General features: G+C 34.8%; 2 protein-coding genes across 4 annotated transcripts in view; one reads left to right on the top strand and one right to left on the bottom strand.

The window, feature by feature from the left end:
• The window catches only part of LOC148951274 (INO80 complex subunit C), a 35,876-nt gene extending 35,675 nt beyond the window's left edge, over window positions 1-201 (bottom strand). The window contains exon 1 of the mRNA XM_089090773.1: window positions 60-201. The gene's annotated coding sequence lies outside the window, so the exon portion shown is untranslated. The remainder of the gene's footprint in view (window positions 1-59) is intronic.
• Window positions 17-20,653, top strand: LOC148951273 (retinol dehydrogenase 12-like). Of its 3 annotated transcripts, none has more exons than XM_089090770.1 (6): window positions 17-104; window positions 8,710-8,875; window positions 10,580-10,688; window positions 14,180-14,325; window positions 16,318-16,486; window positions 20,166-20,653. In XM_089090770.1, exons 1-6 carry the CDS (start codon window positions 31-33, stop codon window positions 20,495-20,497), a joined length of 996 nt encoding a protein of 331 aa, XP_088946896.1. In that variant the 5' UTR covers window positions 17-30; the 3' UTR covers window positions 20,498-20,653. The 3 variants fall into 3 exon arrangements, with proteins under 3 accessions (XP_088946896.1, XP_088946897.1, XP_088946898.1); XM_089090771.1 differs by lacking the exon at window positions 17-104 and adding an exon at window positions 203-334; XM_089090772.1 differs by lacking the exon at window positions 17-104 and adding an exon at window positions 239-384.
• Window positions 20,654-22,164: the final 1,511 nt, after the last annotated feature.

The following is a 22,164-nucleotide window of genomic DNA, read 5'->3' as shown; positions in this document are numbered from 1 at the left end:
CTAATTCATAAAAGCAAAAGGCAAATTTCAATGGTTAAAATAAATAAATTGCTTCTTACCGCTAGTGCTGGTGGTACCTGCATAGGAGGACTTATACTATTGAAGTAAGATTTAAACGTTTCAGTTTAGCACATAAATTTTACAGATGACTGTAATATGTATGATTTTAAACAGTTTTGAAAAACCTCATGTTTTTGTTAACGGGAGCGAGAAATTTAAACAGTGATTTCCTGGTTTGAATTTTTCAATGACTTTACGGAAGTTGGAAGTTCGTTATTCTATGCCTAATTTAAAGAAGGAAAACAAATGGTCTGCCTAGCAGGTCCTAAATGTGGTAAAATTTTGGAAAAGCTTTTCTACTATCTTGGAATGCAGTTGAGTTAGGTGAATGAAACTATGGTCTTTGTACATATAACAATTAATATTGGTGGGCCTGTGTCTCAGCTTTCTAGGTGGACAGAAATTAGAAAGAAAAAAGAAATATACTATTTTATGTTTTTTTCAAGTAGTGTAAGGTACCTAGTATTCAGACAGCATTAAATATAGAGACCTTCCTATTAGCCTAAGAGCTATGAATTAGCTAAACATAGGTCTACTACTTGATGCCTTTATTTATGCTCTGGTAAAGTTCTACCAAATCATATTATTGACTTATGCATAAAGTGAATATGGTAAATATCTACCATATCATATTATTGAGTTAGGAATAAAGTGAATACACCATTTGATGCCTTTTTTTATGCTGATTACAAATATAATAAGCATTTCTATCAGAAATGAATTTCGGCCCCCCCCCCCCCTATATAGGCTATACCTAACCTAACCCTAAATTGGCATATATAGGGGGGGGGCTGAAATTCATTTCCAATAGAAATGCTTATTATATTCGTAATCAGCATAAAAAAAGGCATCGAATGGTGTATTCACTTTAGTCCTAACTCAATAATATGATTTGGTAGATATTTACCATGAATAAACCACTCAATGCCTTTTTTTATGCTGATTACAAATATAGTAATCATTTCTATCGGAAATGAATTTCAGCCCCCCCCCCTATATATGCCAATTCAGGGTATATTTCTACAACCTAACCCTGAATTGGCATATATAGGGGGGGGGCTGAAATTCATTTCCAATAGAAATGATTATTATATTCATAATCAGCATAAAAAAAAGGCATCAAATGGTGTATTCACTTTATTCCTAACTCAATAATATGATTTGGTAGAACTTTACCTATGCTCTTTCCAAATATACTATTTGCTTTACTCACAAATTGCCCTCATAGGCCTTTAAAGATACTACACTTTTCACTTATTTTGGCTAGAAAAGGGTTAAAAACAACAGTTCTTGCTTTATAATATTCATAATAATTGTTGTTAACTTTTGGTAAATTTCTACCAAATCATATTATTGAGTTAGGAATAAAGTGAATGCACTATTTGATGCCTTTTTTTATACTGATTATGAATATAATAATCATTTCTATGGGAAATAGATTTCACCCCCCCCCCCCCTATATATGCCAATTGAGGGTTTGGTTGTAGAAATATATACCCTGAATTGGCATATATAGGGGGGGAGGAGGCTGAAATTCATTTCTGATAGAAATGATTACTATATTTGTAATCAGCATAAAAAAAGGCATTGAGTGGTATATTCACTTTATGCATAAGTCAATAATATGATTTGGTAGAAATTTACCTAACTTTCTTTCTTTCTAAAATTTACTTTCTAAACATACTGGGAAGATATGAATATGGCAAAACTATGTTAAATTCTTACCAAATCATATTATTGACTTACAAATAAAGTGAATATACCACTTGATGTCTTTTTTTTATGCTCTCCAAATATAATAATTGTTTTATTTGGAAATGAATTTTACCCCCACCTCTATATATATCAACTCAGTGTATAGGCTATATTTGCACATTAGGGGGGTGGGGGCGAATTTTATTTCTGATGTAAATGGGAGGTAAGTTTAAACTTTACCCCCATCCCCCTAATGTGCAGATATATACCCTGAATTGGTATATAGGGGCGGGGGTAAAATTCATTGCCAACAAAAAGGATTATTATATTTGGAAAGAGCATAAAAAAAGGCATCAAGTGGTATATTCACTTTATTCATAAGTCAATAAAATGATTTGGTAAAAATTTACCAAAACTATTTTGCTGAATATGTCATCAATGACTAGAACAGCCCTCAAGACAAAATGCTGACTGCACCCACCACTGCATCCTTCAAGTCCAGACTTGACAAGGAATAGAGCAACAAGCTGTAGAAATATGAGTGGGACTGTTTGTCCCATTCAGCCACCCACTGTTTATTGATGTAAATTTTTCATGAGTGTGTTGCTAGGAGGTTGAGGCTTCTTGTCATTCCCAACCATCTTGCACACTCTATCCAAAGTTGTGTCAAGTCTAAAGGGCTAGGCATACATAGCTGATTTCGGGAACCTATTTCAGCAAGGGTATATTCCATGTCAAGTGATTATAATTAATGATGCTAAGAGGTGGGGCTTAGTGACGTTTTTTAATGATTAATCATCATTAATTACAATTAATTTATGATAATGATCAAATACAATTAATTTCATCCCTAAAGCTCTAAAGCCCTAGTACATTCCTTGTCTACAATGTAATTAATGTTCTGCCAATCTAAAACTTCCGACAAGACTAGTGAATACTATAAACAAGGCAGAACTCACCAACAATTTGTTGAAATTCAATAGAAACATAATTTGATAGAAAAGGCTCTATAATTAAGCAAGCCTCCTGTAACTTTTGTTTTAGTGTTGGCTGAGCACATTTTCTTCAACCCTGATCATCAATTAAAATTTGATGATGCCAGGGCCATTTCTAATGACAGAGGTTATACTTAATGGGCGCAGGAAGCTATTGAAATTAAAAAATATATGTTTGCAAATTTTTCAATAACTATGGATACAGAAAATTTAAATATTGATCCAATTTATAACATTCTTCCAAAAAATGAACCAGTTGTTAACGAGGGTATTAAGTTTTTACCAAATTACCCAGGCATGAGATTGAAAACAAAACCAAGGAGAGTTGCGTCAATGACAGCAAACAACAGGATTATTTCACAATAGATTAATTGACTTAATTTCCATCTTATAAAATTTTGTCGAGTTGCTTTGGTGTTTTCATCAAAGTAACTGTATTAGTAACATGTAAACCAAGTGGTCTGTTGTGACACCTGTAGTTTAATATTGGTGTTTTTTTTTATGTTTTTAAGTTTATTTTAGTTTTTTAATCTTTGTTTCTTTTATGCTGACGACGGCTCGTTTTTATACAGGCACAATATCTGCATCATTTTGGTTTTTTGTCTTTTTGCTACTGGCTGAAGTCTTTGTTTTGTGTGTTTTCTTCCTTAAGTTTTCTCTCTTTGTTTCTTTCTTATGTATATCTCCTATACTTTAACATTCTTTCATTGCCAAAGAAATTGGATGTTTTCCTTTGCTCCCTTTTTGGTAGCAATAGGAGTTGATCCATGGCAAGAATGTCAACTTTTGAAGTAAGAGACACAGTTTTCTTTTTATTATTGATAAATACACTATCACAAGCTGACAAATGAATATTACTTCATTGTTTTGTACAAAAGTTGCTAGTGAGATCATGAGCATGGGAAGGAGATTTCTCAGGGGGTGCAGGAGGGGCAAATGATACCAGGAGATTGGTTTTATCAATTGGAGCTGGTCTGTTTCTCATTTTCCCATTTTACACATTGGATCAATGTCTTCTTGTTTTATATTTTCTGAGGCGAGGGGAAACTGCCCTTGCCCCCACTGGTGTCTATGCAACAAATACACCATTTGGAAACTATGAGGGACTAACAACTTCTGTGTGGTGATGCACATCATAATATTGGATAATGATGACATCAAGACAAGCTAAGCCCTGATTTGTTGAAAAATAAGTTGGGCTGAAAATTTTCCACATCTCATCAATCTCTCTCCCCACCATCCCATCATCTCTTCCTGACTGTTTTTCAGAAAAATTGCAAGTTGCAGCTTTTTTTTACTCAGAATTGCAAAATTGTTCTATCTGTATGATTGGAGGCATAAATTAGGCCCTTGACCCCTCTGGACCACCTCTTGTCACTAACTTTACGACACAAAGGTAGGCTAGTATTTTTGTTTTCACCTGTCAGCTTGAAATTTATCAATGCAACATGATAATGAGGATTTTCAAAGGTGTACTTTCCTTCTTTAACCTCCAATCTTCTTACTGCAGACAATGTGAGCCTCTTCTTGATATTATTGCATCACCATAGGTTTTCAATACAACCATCATTGGAAAAATACAAATTCTTCCTTAAAGTTGATACCTTTTTAGATTGTTTTTGTGGCCAGAATTGTCAATATGCCAGTTTTAAGAAAAATACTGTGTAGCCAATTTAAAGGCCAGCCCTGGCACTCAGCATGTGGTAGGCTTGTATATATTGATTCTTGTTGTAAGTAGCAATTTCCAAATGAATCACCCTTATTAGCTACTCTTTCCTTGGGAAAACGGAGGGATCTCTAGGGAATACATATTACATTGAAGGGTCCCAATGAGTTGTAATCTAAACTTGCATAGTTTATGGCATCTTTGTTGGTTTATACTGGGTTTTGCACCACATTTTGTTGGTTTGTACTGGGTTTTGTGCCACATTTTGTTGGCGTCGAAGATTGTGACGATTTTATTCTTCTAACCTAATATTTTTTTCTTCATCACTTTCAATATTGGCTTGTTCTGATTTTTGCTGTCGCTTGTTTTCTAACAGCACAATTCTTTGTTCATCACTTCATTTTTTATCCACTCTGATACTTGCTTTCTTGTTATTGCCTGTAATTCTTGCTGCGGCTTATCTTCTAACTGCATTTTTCTTTGTTCTTGCTGTGGCATATCTTTTAACCAAATATTTTTCTTTGTTCTTCACTTTCATTTTTAATTAGGTCTGCTCCTCATTGTTACATGTCTTGTAACCATATATTTCTTTGGTCTTCACTTTGGTTTTTGACTTGTTTTAATTCTTGCTGCTGCTTATTTTTAAACCAGATGTTTCTTTGTTCTTCACTTTTGTTTTTGACTTGTTGTAATTGTTGCTTATGCATGCATTTAGACCTGATTCCTAGAATTGTATCTCCTTAGTACAGTGGCTCTCACTCTTGTATCCCTTTCAAGGAGTTTCATCTTGTATACCACCTTGGGACAGTGGAATACAACCTCAAAGTCAGAAGTGCTGAACCCTATGCTGATGGATATCCATAGAAATGTTTTACTTGGCCAATTGCCGTCTTTGGGAAGTGTACACACAGCCATATTGCATAACATTTTTGGTGCTGCTTAAAATGTTGCAGTAAACTAAAAAAGATCTTGCAAGCAATTGAGAATGATGCTCAAGTTTGCTTTTAGTTTGATTTGAGCTATTGTTTTTATTCTTGATAATGCTGATGCATTATCATTAAATACCCAGTCAGAACTGTTGGGTGAGCATTATTTAAAGCAGACTTACTTGAGTCTTGCCTGGCCTTTGTGGCTATATTGGGATTCTTCTCTTCCAAGCAGACGATGAATTTGGCAACTACAATGTTCTCTGGAAATTCATAGTGTAGCAGAATGTGCAATAATCCTTCTTAGTATATCAAAAGTGAATAATGCTATGTACGAGAATAACACTGCTGTGGTTAAGGTAGGAAATGAGGTTAGTAGCTGGTTTTGTATTAAATCAGGAGTTAGGCAGGGTTGTGTTCTATCCTCATTTTGATGGACTTTGTATTAAGGAGCACAGGAAAGGCAATGGGAGACCATGGAATCAAATGGGGAGGAAAAAGTCTCCTGAGCTTAGATTATGCTGTATGATTTAAGCATCCTAGAAGAAAGTTTGAGCAAAGTAAGTGAACCTTTAGAGGTTTTGCGAGTTCAGGGTGCTAGAATAGGTTTTAAAATTAATGTTAAGAAGACTAAGTCACTAAGGCTAGGAATAAGTGAAGATGAAAAGGTAACATTAGGTAATGAAACTATTGATCAAGTGGGCAGCTTCACTTACCTTGGTAGTATTATTAGTAAAGATGGTGGGAGCAGTGAAGATATTAAAAGTAGAATAGCCAAGGCTCAGGGTGTTTTTTCACAATTAAAAAATGTTCGGAAGAATAGGAAGATAAGTCTGCCAACCAAGATTAAAATATTGGAAGCTACAGTGATGATAGTAGTCAAATATTGCTCTGAAGCATGGGCGCTTCAAAAAGCAGATGAAGATTTGCTAGATGTTTTCCAGAGAAGTTGCTTGAGGGTTGTTCTAGGTACCCAGCTGACTGACTGTATTTCAAACAATAGGCTGTATGAAAAATGTGGTTCAATACTGCTTTCTAGGGTTATAATGAAGGAAAGGTTGAGGTGGCTAGGGCATGTTGTGCGGAAGAAGGATGACATATTGCCTAAGATTGTTTTTTTTCGGCCAACCGTCTAGGGCTAAACGGAAAGCAGGTCATCCTCGTCTGGGGTGGGGGGACGTAATAAAGAAAGATTTAAAGGAAATGGGAACTTCGTGAGAGGGTATCAAAAAGGAAGGTTTTGAATAGATTGGGATGGAGTAGGAGCGTGTGTAGCTGTGTTGGCCTCAGGCGGCTTGGTGGTGCGGTGAGTTGTTAGTAGTAGTAGTAGTAGTATATCAATTTAAAGGCCTGCTTGAAGTCAATAGCAGCGGTTTTGCAGACTCAATATGTTTCTTCATCAGTTGCCAAGTGGAGAAAATCTGATCTATGTTAAAGTGGTGTTTTTGAAAGCCTCCATGGTATTCCTCTAAGACATGGTTTGTCAGAGATTTGAGACAGATAAGATGTATTTTAGCAAGAATCTTTGCCGGTCGGCTAGTCAAACTTATTGGTCTGTGGTTTCTACAATTGCCTTTTTCACCCTTCTTATAAAGGGGGACAACAGTAGCTTTTGCCCAAGATCTGGGGAAGTGGCCTGTTTCCCAGCCACTTGTTGTGACATTCTGATTTATATTGACAAGTTCTTCTGGGACTGTGTTTAGTAGTTCTGACTGAATATTATCCAGGCTGAGAGCATTATTGGTCCTAATGGATTTATTGCTGAGAGTACTTTATCTCTTAGTAGAGGAGGGTTTGGGTCTACTGGGTACTGCAGTTGTGAGACAAATAGTTAAATGGTACGATTGGGTGTTATTGTGGGGTTAATTTTTTGCAGAAGTTGTCCTTCTAGCATACTTTGAAATCATTAATAGTTTTTTCTTTTAATTTCATTCACTAACTGTAATGATTTAAAAACTTTTTAAGTTATGTTTTTCTGATTATTAAAATCTGAGAATTTTTTTTTTTACATTGAAAACATGAAATCTGATGTGGACAGGCTTTTGTGTAACTTGCTATGAAAATAGCCTACAAATGAAGAATTTAAGCTAATCTTTTGTGTATGGTGCATACTTGGTCACTGTATAAAAAGGGCTGTTACTTTGGCTAGATAAGACAACCCAAGAAAAGACTATTCAATAGAAAGTTTCCATCACAACTACATTTGGAAAAATGACTGGCTACAGGATTAAAAACTATAAATCTTAGGTAAGTGAAAACCTTGCACAAAGAAGACAATGAAAATCTACAAAAACCGTTGTTTCAACTGTCAAGCAACCCTTGCATGAAATTGATCCTGACATGTTTTAAATCAGTGGGTTCGATATTTATAGAAGACACTCTCAGCACTTTTGAAAACCAAATTTTTATATAGTCACTTTTTGATACCTTAGCCCATGACTAATCAAAGGAAATAATGTGAAAAACCTACATTAAGATACATTTTTTCCAAGGAGGGAGGTCTTTTGACCACTCATAAGGGAGATTGTGACAGAAACACTGTCATACAATTACATAAGACAGAAATAGAGGGTCACATGCAGAAGAAGTGAATTTTTATTCATTATCTGGTACTTTTCTGTTATAGCGCCTATGTTATAGTGCCTATGTTTATAGAAGCTAAGTAGAACCGGTTTCTTCGTTAGTTTCTTTCAGCTTAGCGTGAGACAAGACAAAGACAAGTGACAGAATAGATGAGAAATGTATAGTTTGAGCTATATACTTGCGCATTAGGGGTGCGGAGGGGTGTTGGGTAAAGTATTTGGACAGTGTGAAGTAAGAAAACAGTTTTTACTTCATAATATGCTGAACAGTTGTACCTAACACATTTTGCATGCAGACCCGTTATACTTTATCCCCCTCCTCGTCATGTGCAAATATATAGCCCAAATTTGTTTGTAAAGCGGTATCCCAATAACATCCATGATCAGACACTATTCTCTTTCAATACAGATCACAAACTAAATGATTTTCATTCAATACAGATCACAAATTAAATGAAAACAGGCTCTACTTAGCTTCTATACACATAGGCGCTATAACAGATAAGTACCCATTATCTAATTCTTCTGCCTTTAGGACCTGGGTAAATTAAACCTCAATGTCTCAGTAATTTGAAAGCTCTAAAGTTTTGCAATCTTGAATTATCTAATTGATAAACTTGTTGTAGAACTCTATAAAAAATTGAATTCAGATAATTAGGCCTAAGAACATACTATTCTTGAACTTGAGATCCCCATCACTTTGGGAAAATCTTTTTACAGCTCTGGTCATTCCAAATTACCTATTTGTGAAGCTGTTATGCTGAGTGTAATTACTCTACTTTCAGGGATGCACTAAGTGGAAAAATATATGAAGGCAGAGAACGCATAGATGGAAAAGTTGTTATAGTCACAGGAGCCAACAGTGGGATAGGAAAGGAAACAGCTAAAGAACTAGCAAATAGAGGAGGAAAAGTCTATATGGCATGCAGAAACCTACAAAAATGTGAAGAGGTTGGTTTGGAATCGCAGCATGAATTTTATCTCCTAAAAGACAAAATCCCTATTTGTTCACTATAACAAAATTGTCCATTTATTCATTATAACAAAATGGCATTATAACGATTAAATTTGTTCATTATAACGAGAAAAAAAATCGGGAATAAATAGGTTTCGTGATTTACATACAAATATTAGGTGAGAGCAATGGCAAAAATTTAATAGTTTAACGTATGTTAATCCATTATTATAAAATACAAACAGGTCAAAATATGTTCATTTCTTACCAAACTCTCTAGATGAAGTATTAATTTAAATATTCGTTATATTAGAAGTAAATTGGATAAGGTGATTTAAAAAAAAAAGGAAGAGTTGATTAGTAGTCGAACAAACAGTCCAAGTCGAAAAAACTACACACAGTAATGGGTTAAAGCAGTGGATATGGGAAGGTTTTATTTTGTTTTGTATAAACTGTTTTGCTACTTGACAGTTTTCATTGCCAAGTGAAATTTGTTGCGAGATTTTGAAATTTGTTGACAGATTTGGCAGCTTTTGGATTTCTGCTGAATTCTGCTACTGGCAGCTTTGGAACTTTTTCCGTACCTGCTTCCTTCTTTACATATATTGGCTTAGCAATGAATTTTTGAAATGCCTTGTTTTTAATTTGCATAAATTTTTCATGTTGGAGGTGTGAATCTCAGATCTTATAGATCTTTATGTTCCCATGTGTATCAGCCTATGAAGAAAAGCTAAGAGCCCCCTCGCCTCCCTACTTAATTAACTTTGTATAATCATTCTTGAGTGTGAATTTGTTCCAACTTGATAGTTTATTACACTAGAAATCTCTAAAGGAGAAGTAGGGAAATAATCATTTCTTAGACAAAACTTTCTTTAGTATTTGATCTAACTCATATACCAAGCCACAGAAAAGGAATGGGAAAATGTACACATTCCTCACACTCATACTTTCGAATAACAACTTACATAGTCTAATTTTCACTTTAACACTTTTAACAAATTATACAACTTTTAATTTAGCAATATCTGACAAATAATTCTGCAACTAATCTAGACTGCATATAGTGTTATCAGATAGTAGATACAATACAGTAAATATCAGTGCCCAGTATTTTTATCGGTGGATCAATTCTCCTAAGTATTGATACCTTCTATACAACAAATTTCGAATTCGTTAAAAAAGAAGAAGCCTTAGTCCGAAATTCGTTTCGATCATTGTCCAAAATTTGGTCGTGTCTTTTACCAATCCCACTGTAAAACCAATTTTAACCGTAATACAGTGTTTTTACTCGTGTCTAGAGTGCGGTCGAGTTTGGAGTGCGATTATCTATCCTATAAAAGGAGTCTATGCAGATGGGTGAGGGTTCAAGTCTGGCCCTTTTCAAAAATCTTAGAATTTTTCACTTTTTCCTGCAGTTCCTTATTTACATATTTTTGTTTTTTATATAATCTGCTACTTTTATGCTTCTCCTCGAATTTGTCCCCTACTGTCAATGAAATAGACTCGTGTATACGTGCACTGGTAAGTTGTACAGTCGTAAGTTGTATGCATTTGTTACTCTCACTAATGAGTTTTATGTTTAACAACTTCGAAATGCTTGTTACTGTTACCAAGTATAATCTCAGCATTTTACTAACAAAAAGAAATTTAAAAACATAAAAGTAACGGTTTACTTTTCACTAATGATTATTTTTTGTTAGGAACGACAGAAAATTGTCATAGAAACAAAGAATAAGTCTGTCTATTGTAGAGAATGCGACCTTGCATCCCAAGAATCAGTAAAGGAGTTTGTGAAGACATTTAAGAAAGGTTTGTCAAATTTATTCTTCTTTTTTCCTTCTTTTTAATTTAGTTTTTTGTCGTTCTGTTCTTGTGTATGTCAAGAATGACCAATGTATCCTAGTATTGACATTGCATTCCATAGCTTCCCATGAATATAGAAAATATTATGTATATAACCCGAAAATGGGTTGTAAAACGCACGCTTTAAAAGTCACTAATTTCGAATCAGAGCAACGCTATAGCTTGCCTGTAGTAAAGGCCATAAGACTCTAATGTTTTTTGTTCTGTATTGTTTTATTATTTATTTAATGACGCATTAGGTTTTAGACTTTTACAGTGAGAGAAGGAGGCAATACCCAAACTCTTGTTTGTAGTGATTTTTGTTCGTTTCGAGCTAGATTTCCATATTCACTTTAAGTTTCACTCGTTTTAAGATTTACTCGTTTATATAAGTACCTATTGTATGTTTGTTTGCTATGATTTTTATTTAATTTCTGTTTTGGGTTTCATTTATACTTCGATTGCAAAATATTTTTTGTTCGTTTTAAGCTTGATTTGCATATTCAATTTAAGCATTACTCATTTTAATATTTATTTATTCATTTATATTAGTACCTGTTGTATGTGGGCTTTGGGTTTCATTAATTTTTTAAAAGTAATTCCTGGCCGTTTTGAGTTTGATTTATTGTAGGTTTCTATTTTTTCTTATCTTAAGTTTAAAATGGCCTTTACTTTTCTTTGAAAAACTGCTTTTTCGGAATTTTTTTAAAAATTAATTTGCAAATAAGAATAATTTTTTTTCTTCTATATTTTAATATACAATATTAGTTAGCATTATAAAGTAATCGTTAGCTTTTCGAACGAATCAAAGCTGTCATAACCAACGGCGTATTAAGGATTTTTGTTCGGGGGAAGGCATTTTTTAAGGGGTAGTTTACAAAAAAAAAACGTTAAAACACGCATCAAAAAATTTTTTATATACGTCTTTATCACGTTTTTATGAGTCTAACAAAAATTTCAGGGGAGGGGATCAAACCCGGCGACCCCCCGTGGATATGTCCTTGCTCATGATTAATGCTTTCATGTTTTGAAGTGAGTTTAAAAGTTGATGCAAGAATTTTTTTTTATATTTTTAGTAAAATGCAACATCGTAACTTGGTACAGACGCAAATGTTCTGTTTATACTCAATAGCAAGGTTTTTAAAGCTGCTTCAAAATAGGCAATATCTTTTCTCGGTAATATCAGTAAAAATCGGAAATATCTACTTTTTCACATTCAATTTTGAAGAAAGGAGTTTAATGAAATTGAAAACTAACTGGATTTGAATTTTTAGTTTAAGAAGCACTTTTCAGATCTTTCAAATTATCTTCACGTCCATCCAAAATAATACTGAAAAATAAAGTAAAATCAAACAAAAGTTTTATGCTAAATTATATTTAAGGAAGAAACACGGTATGAATTAATTATTGGGAGTTTGTAGGACACCCAATTATTTATTAGATGAATGTTCCTTTTCCCTCTTTTAAATTTCTTATACTGTTTTTAATTGCGAAGCTACAAGTCATCTTTTCACAGGTGGTTTTGCTACGCATTTAAGATTTACCTTTATGACGCCTTTTTAGTTCATTCATTTCGTTACCCCAATGCGAATCCTACCTTTGGTAATGTGTCTCGCCATTTGATTGCCCAAGTGAAAAGACTAAATTTTTCATTTTGCCAGCTTTATATAAGATCTTGAGTTGAATAGACGTGAGTTTTTTTGCTAGTAACTGCGTTTCTTTTACTCTAATTTTTTGCCAGAGTGGTAAATGCTGTCAGATTACAATTAGTGTAGTTAAGGGAGAGTTCATGGGCGCCCATAAGGGGGGGGAGGGGTGTACAATTAGTGTAATTAAGGGAGAGTTCATGGGCGCCCATAAGGGGGGGGAGGGGTGCCATCCCCCCCTTGATGAATGACGCTGCCTTATATTTATAATTTTGTTTTGAGATTTCTATTATACAAATGGACCCCGGTGCTGCGCCGATAAGGGAAGGTCGGCGGCGGAAAAAATAGTTGCAGCGGCGCGCCGCTGGCGCGATCATTGTTGACCTCAAACATTTATGTTTTGATCAGTCTTTTTCAAATCCCAGCTTTGATTTATATCAGATTTGGGCCTATTCACTAGTTAGAACTTCGCGAGTCGCTGGCTGGACGCTGGTCTTCTTCGTTATTCATCAAGAGAACTAGAAATCTGGTAGAAACGAAATGGCTGTGGTATTTCAGAGCCCTTGCATAATATTTGAATTATCTAACAGCTATACATTCCTAACAGAAACCTATACATTCCTAACAGATTCCTAACAGAAACGCCGCCGCCTCAGCCGTCGGTGGCGCGCTGGTGGCATTACGACACTTCGGGGGCGATCGACCGAGACTCTCGTCAGCGGCGTTCGATGCATGTGCTGGCGCGGCGCCGGGTCTATATACAACATTGGAAGTGCCGATTAGACCAATTAAGCCCCCCCCCTAAAATTCAGCTTATGGGCGCCCCTGGGAGAGTTCAACTCCTAGATGTAGTTCTGGTATACCTAAGCAGGGTGATATCACAGGGCTACCATATCAAAGTTTAAGGGGGTTTTACCGCCAGGTATATTTTCTGCTTGGTTATTACCTTCGCACGTTCAAGCTACAAGCTATCAAAAGAGAATTTTCAGGTGTTTCTGACCATCCACACAGGGGGTCGGCGACTTTGTCCGCTGAACTTTGACTCAGAAGGTGCTCCAAGATACTGGCATCGGATCCGGTTACCACAACCTTAGCAGAGAATAAGGATAAGTTCTTGGATCGTGACTTACGTTATGAAGTAATATTGTATTTAAGGAGTGTTCTTTCATAGATTTGTTATTCCTACATCTGATATTTATCAAATTTTCAAGATTAGTAACATACCATCTTGTAGTCGATAGCATTACTGATCTGGATATGAAAAACGAAAAATAATTTTAATATGTCATGTCAATAAACTATAAAAAAGTAGAGAAACTAAAAAGTATTCTCTTAGCAGAGAATAAGGATAATTTCTTGGATCGTGACTTATTTTGTGAAGTAATATTGTATTTAAAGAGTTATTTTCTTTCATTGATTTGTTATTCCTACAGCTGATATTTATCAAATTTTCAAGAATAGTAACATATCATCTCGTAGTCGATGGCATTACTGATCTGGATATGAAAAACGAAAAAATAATTTTAATGTATCATGTCAATAAACTAAAAAAAAAATTGTTATTTTGTCAATCAACGAAATTTCTGAATTTCTATCAACAAAATTAAACGCTTCTTGTGTACTGGGTGATAATTGGTCCTATTTGAAGCTTCTCTTCTTTCACTAAATTCAACAATGTAAACCCCCAGTTGTTTTGAAAAAGTTCCATTTTATAGAATTTACAAGGATTATACTGAAAAAAAACAACCAGCAAATGCTAAAAGTAAACTGGATTTTTTAACGACTAAAGATTAATATTTACTTACATTGCAGAGCAACAACACTTACATATCTTAGTAAACAATGCTGGTGTAATGAAATGTCCACGTCTTGTTACGCAAGAAAATATAGAGCTACAGCTGGGAGTAAATCATATGGGTCATTTTCTGTTGACCAACTTGCTGTTGGATTATCTAAAGGTAATATCTCACTTGAACTACCTTCCTTTTGATATATTTACTATACTACATCTACTTAGTAATAAAACCAGAAAAAACTCGTCAGTAGGTCTAATTTTGTGACCAGAGCAGGGGAATAACGGAAAAGGTTTGAATGAAGAATTTGAGGAGATGAGATGATTACATCTCGAAAAAAGTAGTAGAACGTTTAGCAAGACTTCTCTTTTACCGTTTTTAACAAGAGGTACTGAGTTATCTGTCTATCAGGGGCTGCCAATTCCTTAAGCCTCTTAAAATGACTGAATGCCATACAAGTATCCTTTAAATTTCAATTGTCCCTTAATTCCATGGTACTTATTTGTTATAGCATAAACACTCAAGAAGTGAAGTAAGGTTAATCCTAATGAAATATACCTAAGTATGATAAAAATAAAATACTTTAATAGCAAAATTACGGAAACTACAACAGAGAATTATGGAGATCAGGTCCCCCAGAACTCATTATATAAATGGTTTCTAACCGAACCTAACCTATTCAAAATACCAAAACTCATTATATAAATGGTTTCTAACTGAACCTAACGTAACCAAAATACCAATTAAAATATACCTACAATATAGTGTATATATATTCTCTCGCGCTAAGCTGCAAGAAACTACAGAAATAAACCGAGCTTGTGTGTTGTTGCTATAACAGATAAGTGCCAATTCCATTTTCATATCTAAGAATTTTTAGCGTCAGACCCAAGTTGGAGGGTATTGCTACTTTGTCCAGGATGTGAAGATTGTCTGTTTTAGGGTGTGAAAATTGTCTGTTTTATCATTAACCGCAGTGCTGCACAAACTACCCAAGCGTCCCAACTACCAAACTACCCAGGGATGTGAAGATTGTCTGTTTTATCATTAACCGCAGTGCTGCACAAACTACCCAAGCGTCCCAACTACCAAACTACCCAAGGATGTGAAGATTGTCTGTTTTATCATTAACCGCAGTACTGCACAAACTACCCAAGCATCCCAACTACCAAACTACCCAAGGATGTGAAGATTGTCTGTTTTATCATTAACTGCAGTGCTGCACAAACTACCCAAGCGTCCCAACTACCAAACTACCCAAGGATGTGAAGATTGTCTGTTTTATCATTAACCGAAGTGCTGCACAAACTACCCAAGCGTCCCAGCTACCAAACTACCCAAGGATGTGAAGATTGTCTGTTGTATCATTAACCGCAGTACTGCACAAACTACCCAAGCATAAGATATTGATGACCATAGCCTCTGGAGTCTCTTTGGGTCTTTTTATGTGTCTAAATTTCTCTTCAAAATAGTGTAAAACCTATTCAAAAAATTATCATCGTAAACAATTTTTAGTATAATCCAAAATATTTTCGTTTGGCTAAACTCCTACAGTGCCTTCTGGTTTTTCGTCGAAAGTAGCATGTGTTAAAAATGAAATATGCCTCCACAGCAGCTTAGAGTTAGGGGCTTCCTTGGTTCTTTCAAAACAATTTAAAGAATAATTTAGTCAAATATCAAAAAGTTAATGCTAATCTAGATTAGATGAAGTTTTACATATATTTGTTTGTTTTTAATTTTAATATATATATATATATATATATATATATATATATATATATATATATATATTTTTTTTTATTTAGCGGGGGTAGTTGTACGTCTGGGGAATAAGGGAGGAACCCTAGTGTTAAGTTTAAGGGTTTTCCTTTATTGAAGAGGCATTTGGTTGTGCCGAAGAGTGAAATTGGAGCTGAACTTTATGTTAGTATCTTCTATGTATCTTCTAGAATCTTCTATGATTTTGGGTCTCAGTGTGCCTTTTGGCACAGAGCAGTATTTAAGTTTGCTTTTCTCCTTTTTTTTATTATTTAAACCCGATTAAACCTTGAAAAAAAAAAATAATTGTCAAAAAGGTTTCGATTTTTCTTTCACAACTTTCATATTTGAGAAATGGAAGTGATCTAATGGAGAACGTAAAAATTCTATACTTTACAGGAAAGTGTGCCAAGCCGAATAGTCAATGTTTCATCAATAGCCCATGAAAGAGGACGCATCAAGTGGTCGGATTTAAATTCTGAAAAACAGTATGATAAAAGAGAAGCTTATAATCAAAGTAAATTAGCCAATGTTATGTTCACTATGGAACTTTCAAAAAGACTGCAAGGTAAGACTAGTCTTAGTTTGAGTATTCTGCCATTCGGAGATGAAAGTACGTATTCCTGGCCCCTGATTCACATTGGTGCTTTTTTTTTTTCAACTTTTGCCGCGTCACACACAACGATCCCGACAAAATGCTGAACTTTTATATTCTTTGATATTATTTAAAACCCACACAGCTAAATTGATAACATTTTGATTATAATTGTCTTTCTTTTTTTATCATAGCAAGCTAGTTTTCACAATTGAAATCAATTTTTCTCAAAGTAAAATCTGAAACCTAGCACTTTTTCATCATCTTGCAATAGTAAAAAAACGCTCGTTTTCTGAAAACGCAATTGTGAGAACGAAGGAGTAGAGATATTTTTCATTAATAAGAAAAATAATGGCAGAAACTTTCCGTTGTCTTTCGTTTAGATCCGGCCGTCTGCTGAACCGGATAGTTATTAGTTAATCATATTTTTAACTATCTATAGAGATGACTCTGTCTTTTCGATTCGATATGCTGCATAAGTTTTCATTCACTCTTGGGGGTTCGACATCATTCCCACAGCTCCAGGAACAATGGCTATAAAATCCAAATTGTGGTTATGTTTTGCCTCGGTTGTCTTATCAATGAGGAACTCTTCGGAATCGTCCTCTAAGCCAAGATTCCAAAAATGTACCCAAGGGTTACTCTAGAAATGACACCTCTATTTGAGTAAATGAAAAGACACTCTGCACTCGAGTTTTAAATTACTGTATCTGCAATATCTTGAGAATGGTTTGGGGAATCGGGTAAAAGCTTCCAAGGAATATTGAAAGGGAGGGGAATTAAACGGATCTCAAATTTTGTCTTTGGCTAGGAGGAGAGGTAGATAGAACGGCTCCGGGGATGAGGGTGAATTTTTCTCAGGTTATGTTTTGGAACAAAGAGGATGAATAAGCCTTCAAGCTTTGTGACATGGTGACTTCAAACTTTGTCTTGGAGGCGAAGGGCAAAACAGGTTTTTTACCTGATCCATCAAGGCGTTCTTGTACTTTAAGCTCCTATGGTATTTAGAATCCAAGCAAAGTTAAGTAGCAAGGTAAATCAAGGTAAATACACTAAACGTTTCTTGGCCACCAAAAAAGCGGATGTGCAATTTTTCGGTAATGATTTGGGGCATCAATTTAAAGCTTTCCAGTTGTGCTGTGGAGGGGTGGGGGCAAGTGAATGTTGAAATACGACTTAGAGGGAAAGGGTGGAACTGAATCAAAAGACACTCTCTGTCTCCTGATTATAAAACTTCTGCCATATCTGCAGCATCTCGAAAACAGCTTGGAGGGATGGAATTGAAAATTTCAGGTAGTGTAGAAGGAGGAAAGGAGGGGGGCTGTGGGGCTCCAAATTTCGTGTTGGGGGGATAGGCTAAGAATACTATGTCTCAGATCCACTCAAGCATTTTTATACTGTAATCCCCTCTGGGAATTAGAATATATGCGCGTCTTATCTTATTGTCGAAGTAAATCAGATGACACTATTTGGCATCAGGTTACTCAAATAGCATATATGTAGCGTCTTAAGAATAGCTTAGAATTTAAGTTGAAACTTTCAGGGAGGTTTTGGGATGAGGCATGGGGATTTTGAATATTGACTTGAGGGGGGGGGTAGGAGAAGGGTCAAAACTTTTGAGCACTGTGAGCCCCTTTTTAATTAGATCTATTCCCGGTAAAATAGTGATGTAGATTGAAAGTAACCATATGTACCCAGGCTATTAAAATAACGTGTCTGCATTATCTCAGGAACTGCCTTGGGGGTTGGTTTGAAATTTTCATAGAGTTCTGGAGGGTCAATTGGACCTTGAAATCTGAATTGGGGGGGGGGTGGGGTGGGGGCTCAGAGTAAATCGAAAGAATCTATTTATTTGAGCTATCAAAGTGACATGTTTGCAACGTCTTGAGAATGACTTGCGAGGATCGATCTGAAACTTACACAGTGGTTTTTGGGGGTAGGGAAGGAGGAGGCGAGACTCCATATTTTATTATTAAAGAGATGGGATATGGGAATTAGCAAGTGCGTTTCTCCAATCTCTCTGTAGGTTTTGTCATTATTAGTCCAAGTGGAACTATGACTCCATTCATGGTTAAGTAAATCAAGAGACAATATATTCACCCAGGATATCAAAATAGTGAATTTGTAGTATCTTAAGAAGGACTGGGAGATTCATTTAAAACTTTTAGGGAGCTTTTAAGAAGGACAAGGGGACTTAGAATTTTTGTAAATAGGGAACTAAATAATGTTTTTTTTTTCTGGAAATTTTCACTTGAAAGTTCGAAACTTTTATCCCTAAGTTATTGAGTTAAGAGGTATACACAGGAAATACCCATACCCAGGGAACAACAAAAAAAAGAATATAAACAAACGAACCCATGCAAAATGTAATATAAAAGGATCGTTTTAATAAATGGTGGATTAAAATACACGCATATTCGAGGGTGCCCAGAGGATGTGGGCCTGGGTGGCTTTATCCCTATGGAACACAAAAGCTTGTGCTGATTTTCATTTCAAATCGATTATAATACTCCTCCCCATCCACCCAAAAATCTGTAGTAAAAACTGTATTTAAAATTTATAGCAATGGGTGTCAGGTATCATATAAAGTGAAAGCGTTGCTTTTCATATGTTTACAAATTTGAATATAGGTTGCCCCCCTCCGTTTTCCGAAATAGATAGAAGGGCACCGAAACTGCCAGAATTCAGGGTAAAAATACACCGATTGGGAGTCGAAACGATTGAGCGTAAAAGTCGGCGTAAGTATATTGTGGGAGCAATTGAATTTGTCCTGGATCCTGGCATTTTTGTTATATTTTTTATCACCTGAGGAGGGACGGGGGGGGGGGCAAAATATAGACAATATTTGTATATTTATGAAGAGCCAGGCTGTCATTCTATCTGAAACCAATTGAAAACTATTCAGTAATTGATGAGAAAAGTAAAAAGTATATTTATTTGTATTACATGTAAATATACCTGTCTATTCTTATCCCTTAATAACAGAAAAACATCTAAACTTATAGTCAAAATTAGTATACCTATGAAAAGTCAAGCGTTATTTCTATGTAAATTCTGCAACCTTATTGAAAAATATTAATAACTTGAACAGAAAAGTAAGAAAAAGTATGTCTATTTACCAACAGTCAGAATTTCTTGGGACTGTTGGTTCCAATGTTGGGACGTTGGTACTGTTTCTAAAATGTTCATAGCGCCCAAGCGCATTCGTACAAAAAAAAAAAAAAAAATAACAATACCGGGAGACTGCGCAAATGAGAGAAGCTGACCACATTCGTCACCTTGAGGTGTGTTTTCGTTCGGTAGCTCAGGTGAGCGTGTTGGGCATTTGTTTTTTTGTTGTTTTTTAATTAAACACTCAAGATTAGGTTAATATTCCTTGAAACTCGAAAAGGATAATTTGCTGAAATGATACAGTATCCCTGTCATTAGTTTGTATTCCTAGCGCTGTACACGTCAGGTTACTTGGCTTCTAGCGTGATTTTTGTATTTTGTCATTTGCGAATAGACATCTTCTAGTCTGAAACAACTATAATAAACATAACATGGTTCATAGAAACTGCATGTCTTCTTATGAATTCTTTTTACTAAGTGATAAAAATCATATTAATTCGCTAATTTTCTGGAAATTTTCATAATCAGGTCTTTTTTCTAGGTACAGGTGTAACTGTGAATGCCCTTCACCCAGGTTTGGTTGACACCAACTTGATACGGTACATTAATGAATCTGCCATGGGAAGATATATACTAGCATTAGGAGCGTGGCCGTTTATCAGAACTCCGCAGCGCGGGGCTCAGACTGTCTTATTTGCATGTTTGGATCCTCAATTTGAAAAAATCAGCGGAAAATACTTAAATGATTGTGAAATAACATCTGCAGCTCCTCAGTCCCAAGATGAAAAAAATAATTTAAGACTTTGGTTAACTAGTGAAAAATGGACTAGGTTAAATTCAGCATTAAACGAGACTGGTAATAATCTTAAATAATAGGCTAATATTGTGTTAGGCAAACATTTTCAATATACTAAATTAGTTATTGTTTTATCCGTTACAATTTCGCCCATGTATAATGAATCACTCCTTGTAATATTTGTTAGAAAAAAAAGAATGGAAACTGGACGTTGCTGTTTCTGTAGTTGGCAATGTATAATGTCATGCTCAAAACGAATCGGTCGTACATTTTCACGTTTTTGCAGGAGAGGGAAAGTAAGACTCTTAAGCTCAAAATATTTTCATCAAATTGTTATGGACAGCCTATATTTTGTCTTTATTGCAATTGAAATTAATTCGAGAAATGAATTTTCAATCTGTATAATTTGAATCCCAGAAGTGGTGTGTATGTGCCGTTCTCATTCAAAAGAGTCCCCCTCCCTCACCCTGAATCCTCACATGTAGACATATTTTAGTTATTTTGACCCATCATCTTTCAGGGATTTTTTAGGGAATGGTTCTGAATAATTAAATACTATCGCTGGAAATCCTGAAGATCGCAATTTAAATGCCCTAGGTGGAAACATACTAAGTTGTTTTTTCAAAAATGTTTTGCAGCATCGACTTCAAAATCATAGTGCATTAAGTGTATTTTTCATAAGCAACGTTTGGGTTTATGAGATTGTTTATTGAAATTTTAGGCTAATATTGCATTTACAGAAGTTCAACATAAAAAACAATTAAGCAAGTAAGGTCAGTATCTCCGTAAATTATTTATAGTTTATAACAAAATGAAATCACCACGACTATTCCTACCACAGCTACCAGTTTTATTTTTACAACGGCTATTTGTGGCAGCTCTATTCCGAGCCCTATCCTTTGTAATACGACTGCTGCTACAACCGTTCTGATTAACACCCGTCCTACATGACTACTACTACTATTAACAGTAACTTGAAACATTAATCAAACTTATCGGCCAACATATTTGCGAGTAATTTATACAAAATCTATGTTAATTTAAACATGAAAAGAAATTAAACTGTAAGAAAAAAAAAAGAAAATACAAAATCTAAAAAGAGCAGAATTTACAGTTTAAACCTAGAGCAAACAAGTATACAATGGCTAATCAATCAAAACTCAAATGAACAAAAATTTGTCACCCCTCAAGTTCTTGAAGAACCACAGTACCATTTGTGCTTTATTGAAAATAAAATATTACTTTTTCATCTTAATATTGAAAAAATTATATATTAGTAAACTTAAATTCTTTCTGCGGTATCAGTAAATTTGCAAGGACTTTTTATCCGTATTAGTCCAATATACAATAAATTTTCATAACTGCTCTTTGTCTTTTAATGATTTTTTTTTTAATCGAATTAAAAATCAGTTTGGCTGAATAAAACCTTCCATTTAAGCTTTATATTTATTTTCAACAAAACACAAATAACATTGCAGTATCTTGGGAGGTTGCAAAACCATGCTCATTTGTATTAAAAAATTCTCGACATAAAGGATTTGTGACAACTAATTCGGTTTTACTATTTTATAAAGGTCCATATTTTCGTCACTCTTCTTCTTTTTAAATTCAGAATCTTCAAATCTATAGAAAAATCAATTGGTCATACAAAAACTATTAATTCATGTAAACTAATTAGTTCACCAACCAAATTCTAGGAGTTTAATCTTTGTAGTAGTAATGATACAGCCTAACAATGTTTATT

This window comes from Artemia sp. Qi Xiang Cuo, chromosome 6, assembly GCF_049724085.1.
Source record: "Artemia sp. Qi Xiang Cuo chromosome 6, ASM4972408v1, whole genome shotgun sequence".
Taxonomy (NCBI): Eukaryota; Metazoa; Arthropoda; class Branchiopoda; order Anostraca; family Artemiidae; genus Artemia; species Artemia sp. Qi Xiang Cuo.
The sequence above is the reverse complement of the archived record's forward strand: the minus strand, read 5'-3'. Positions and strand labels throughout refer to the sequence as shown.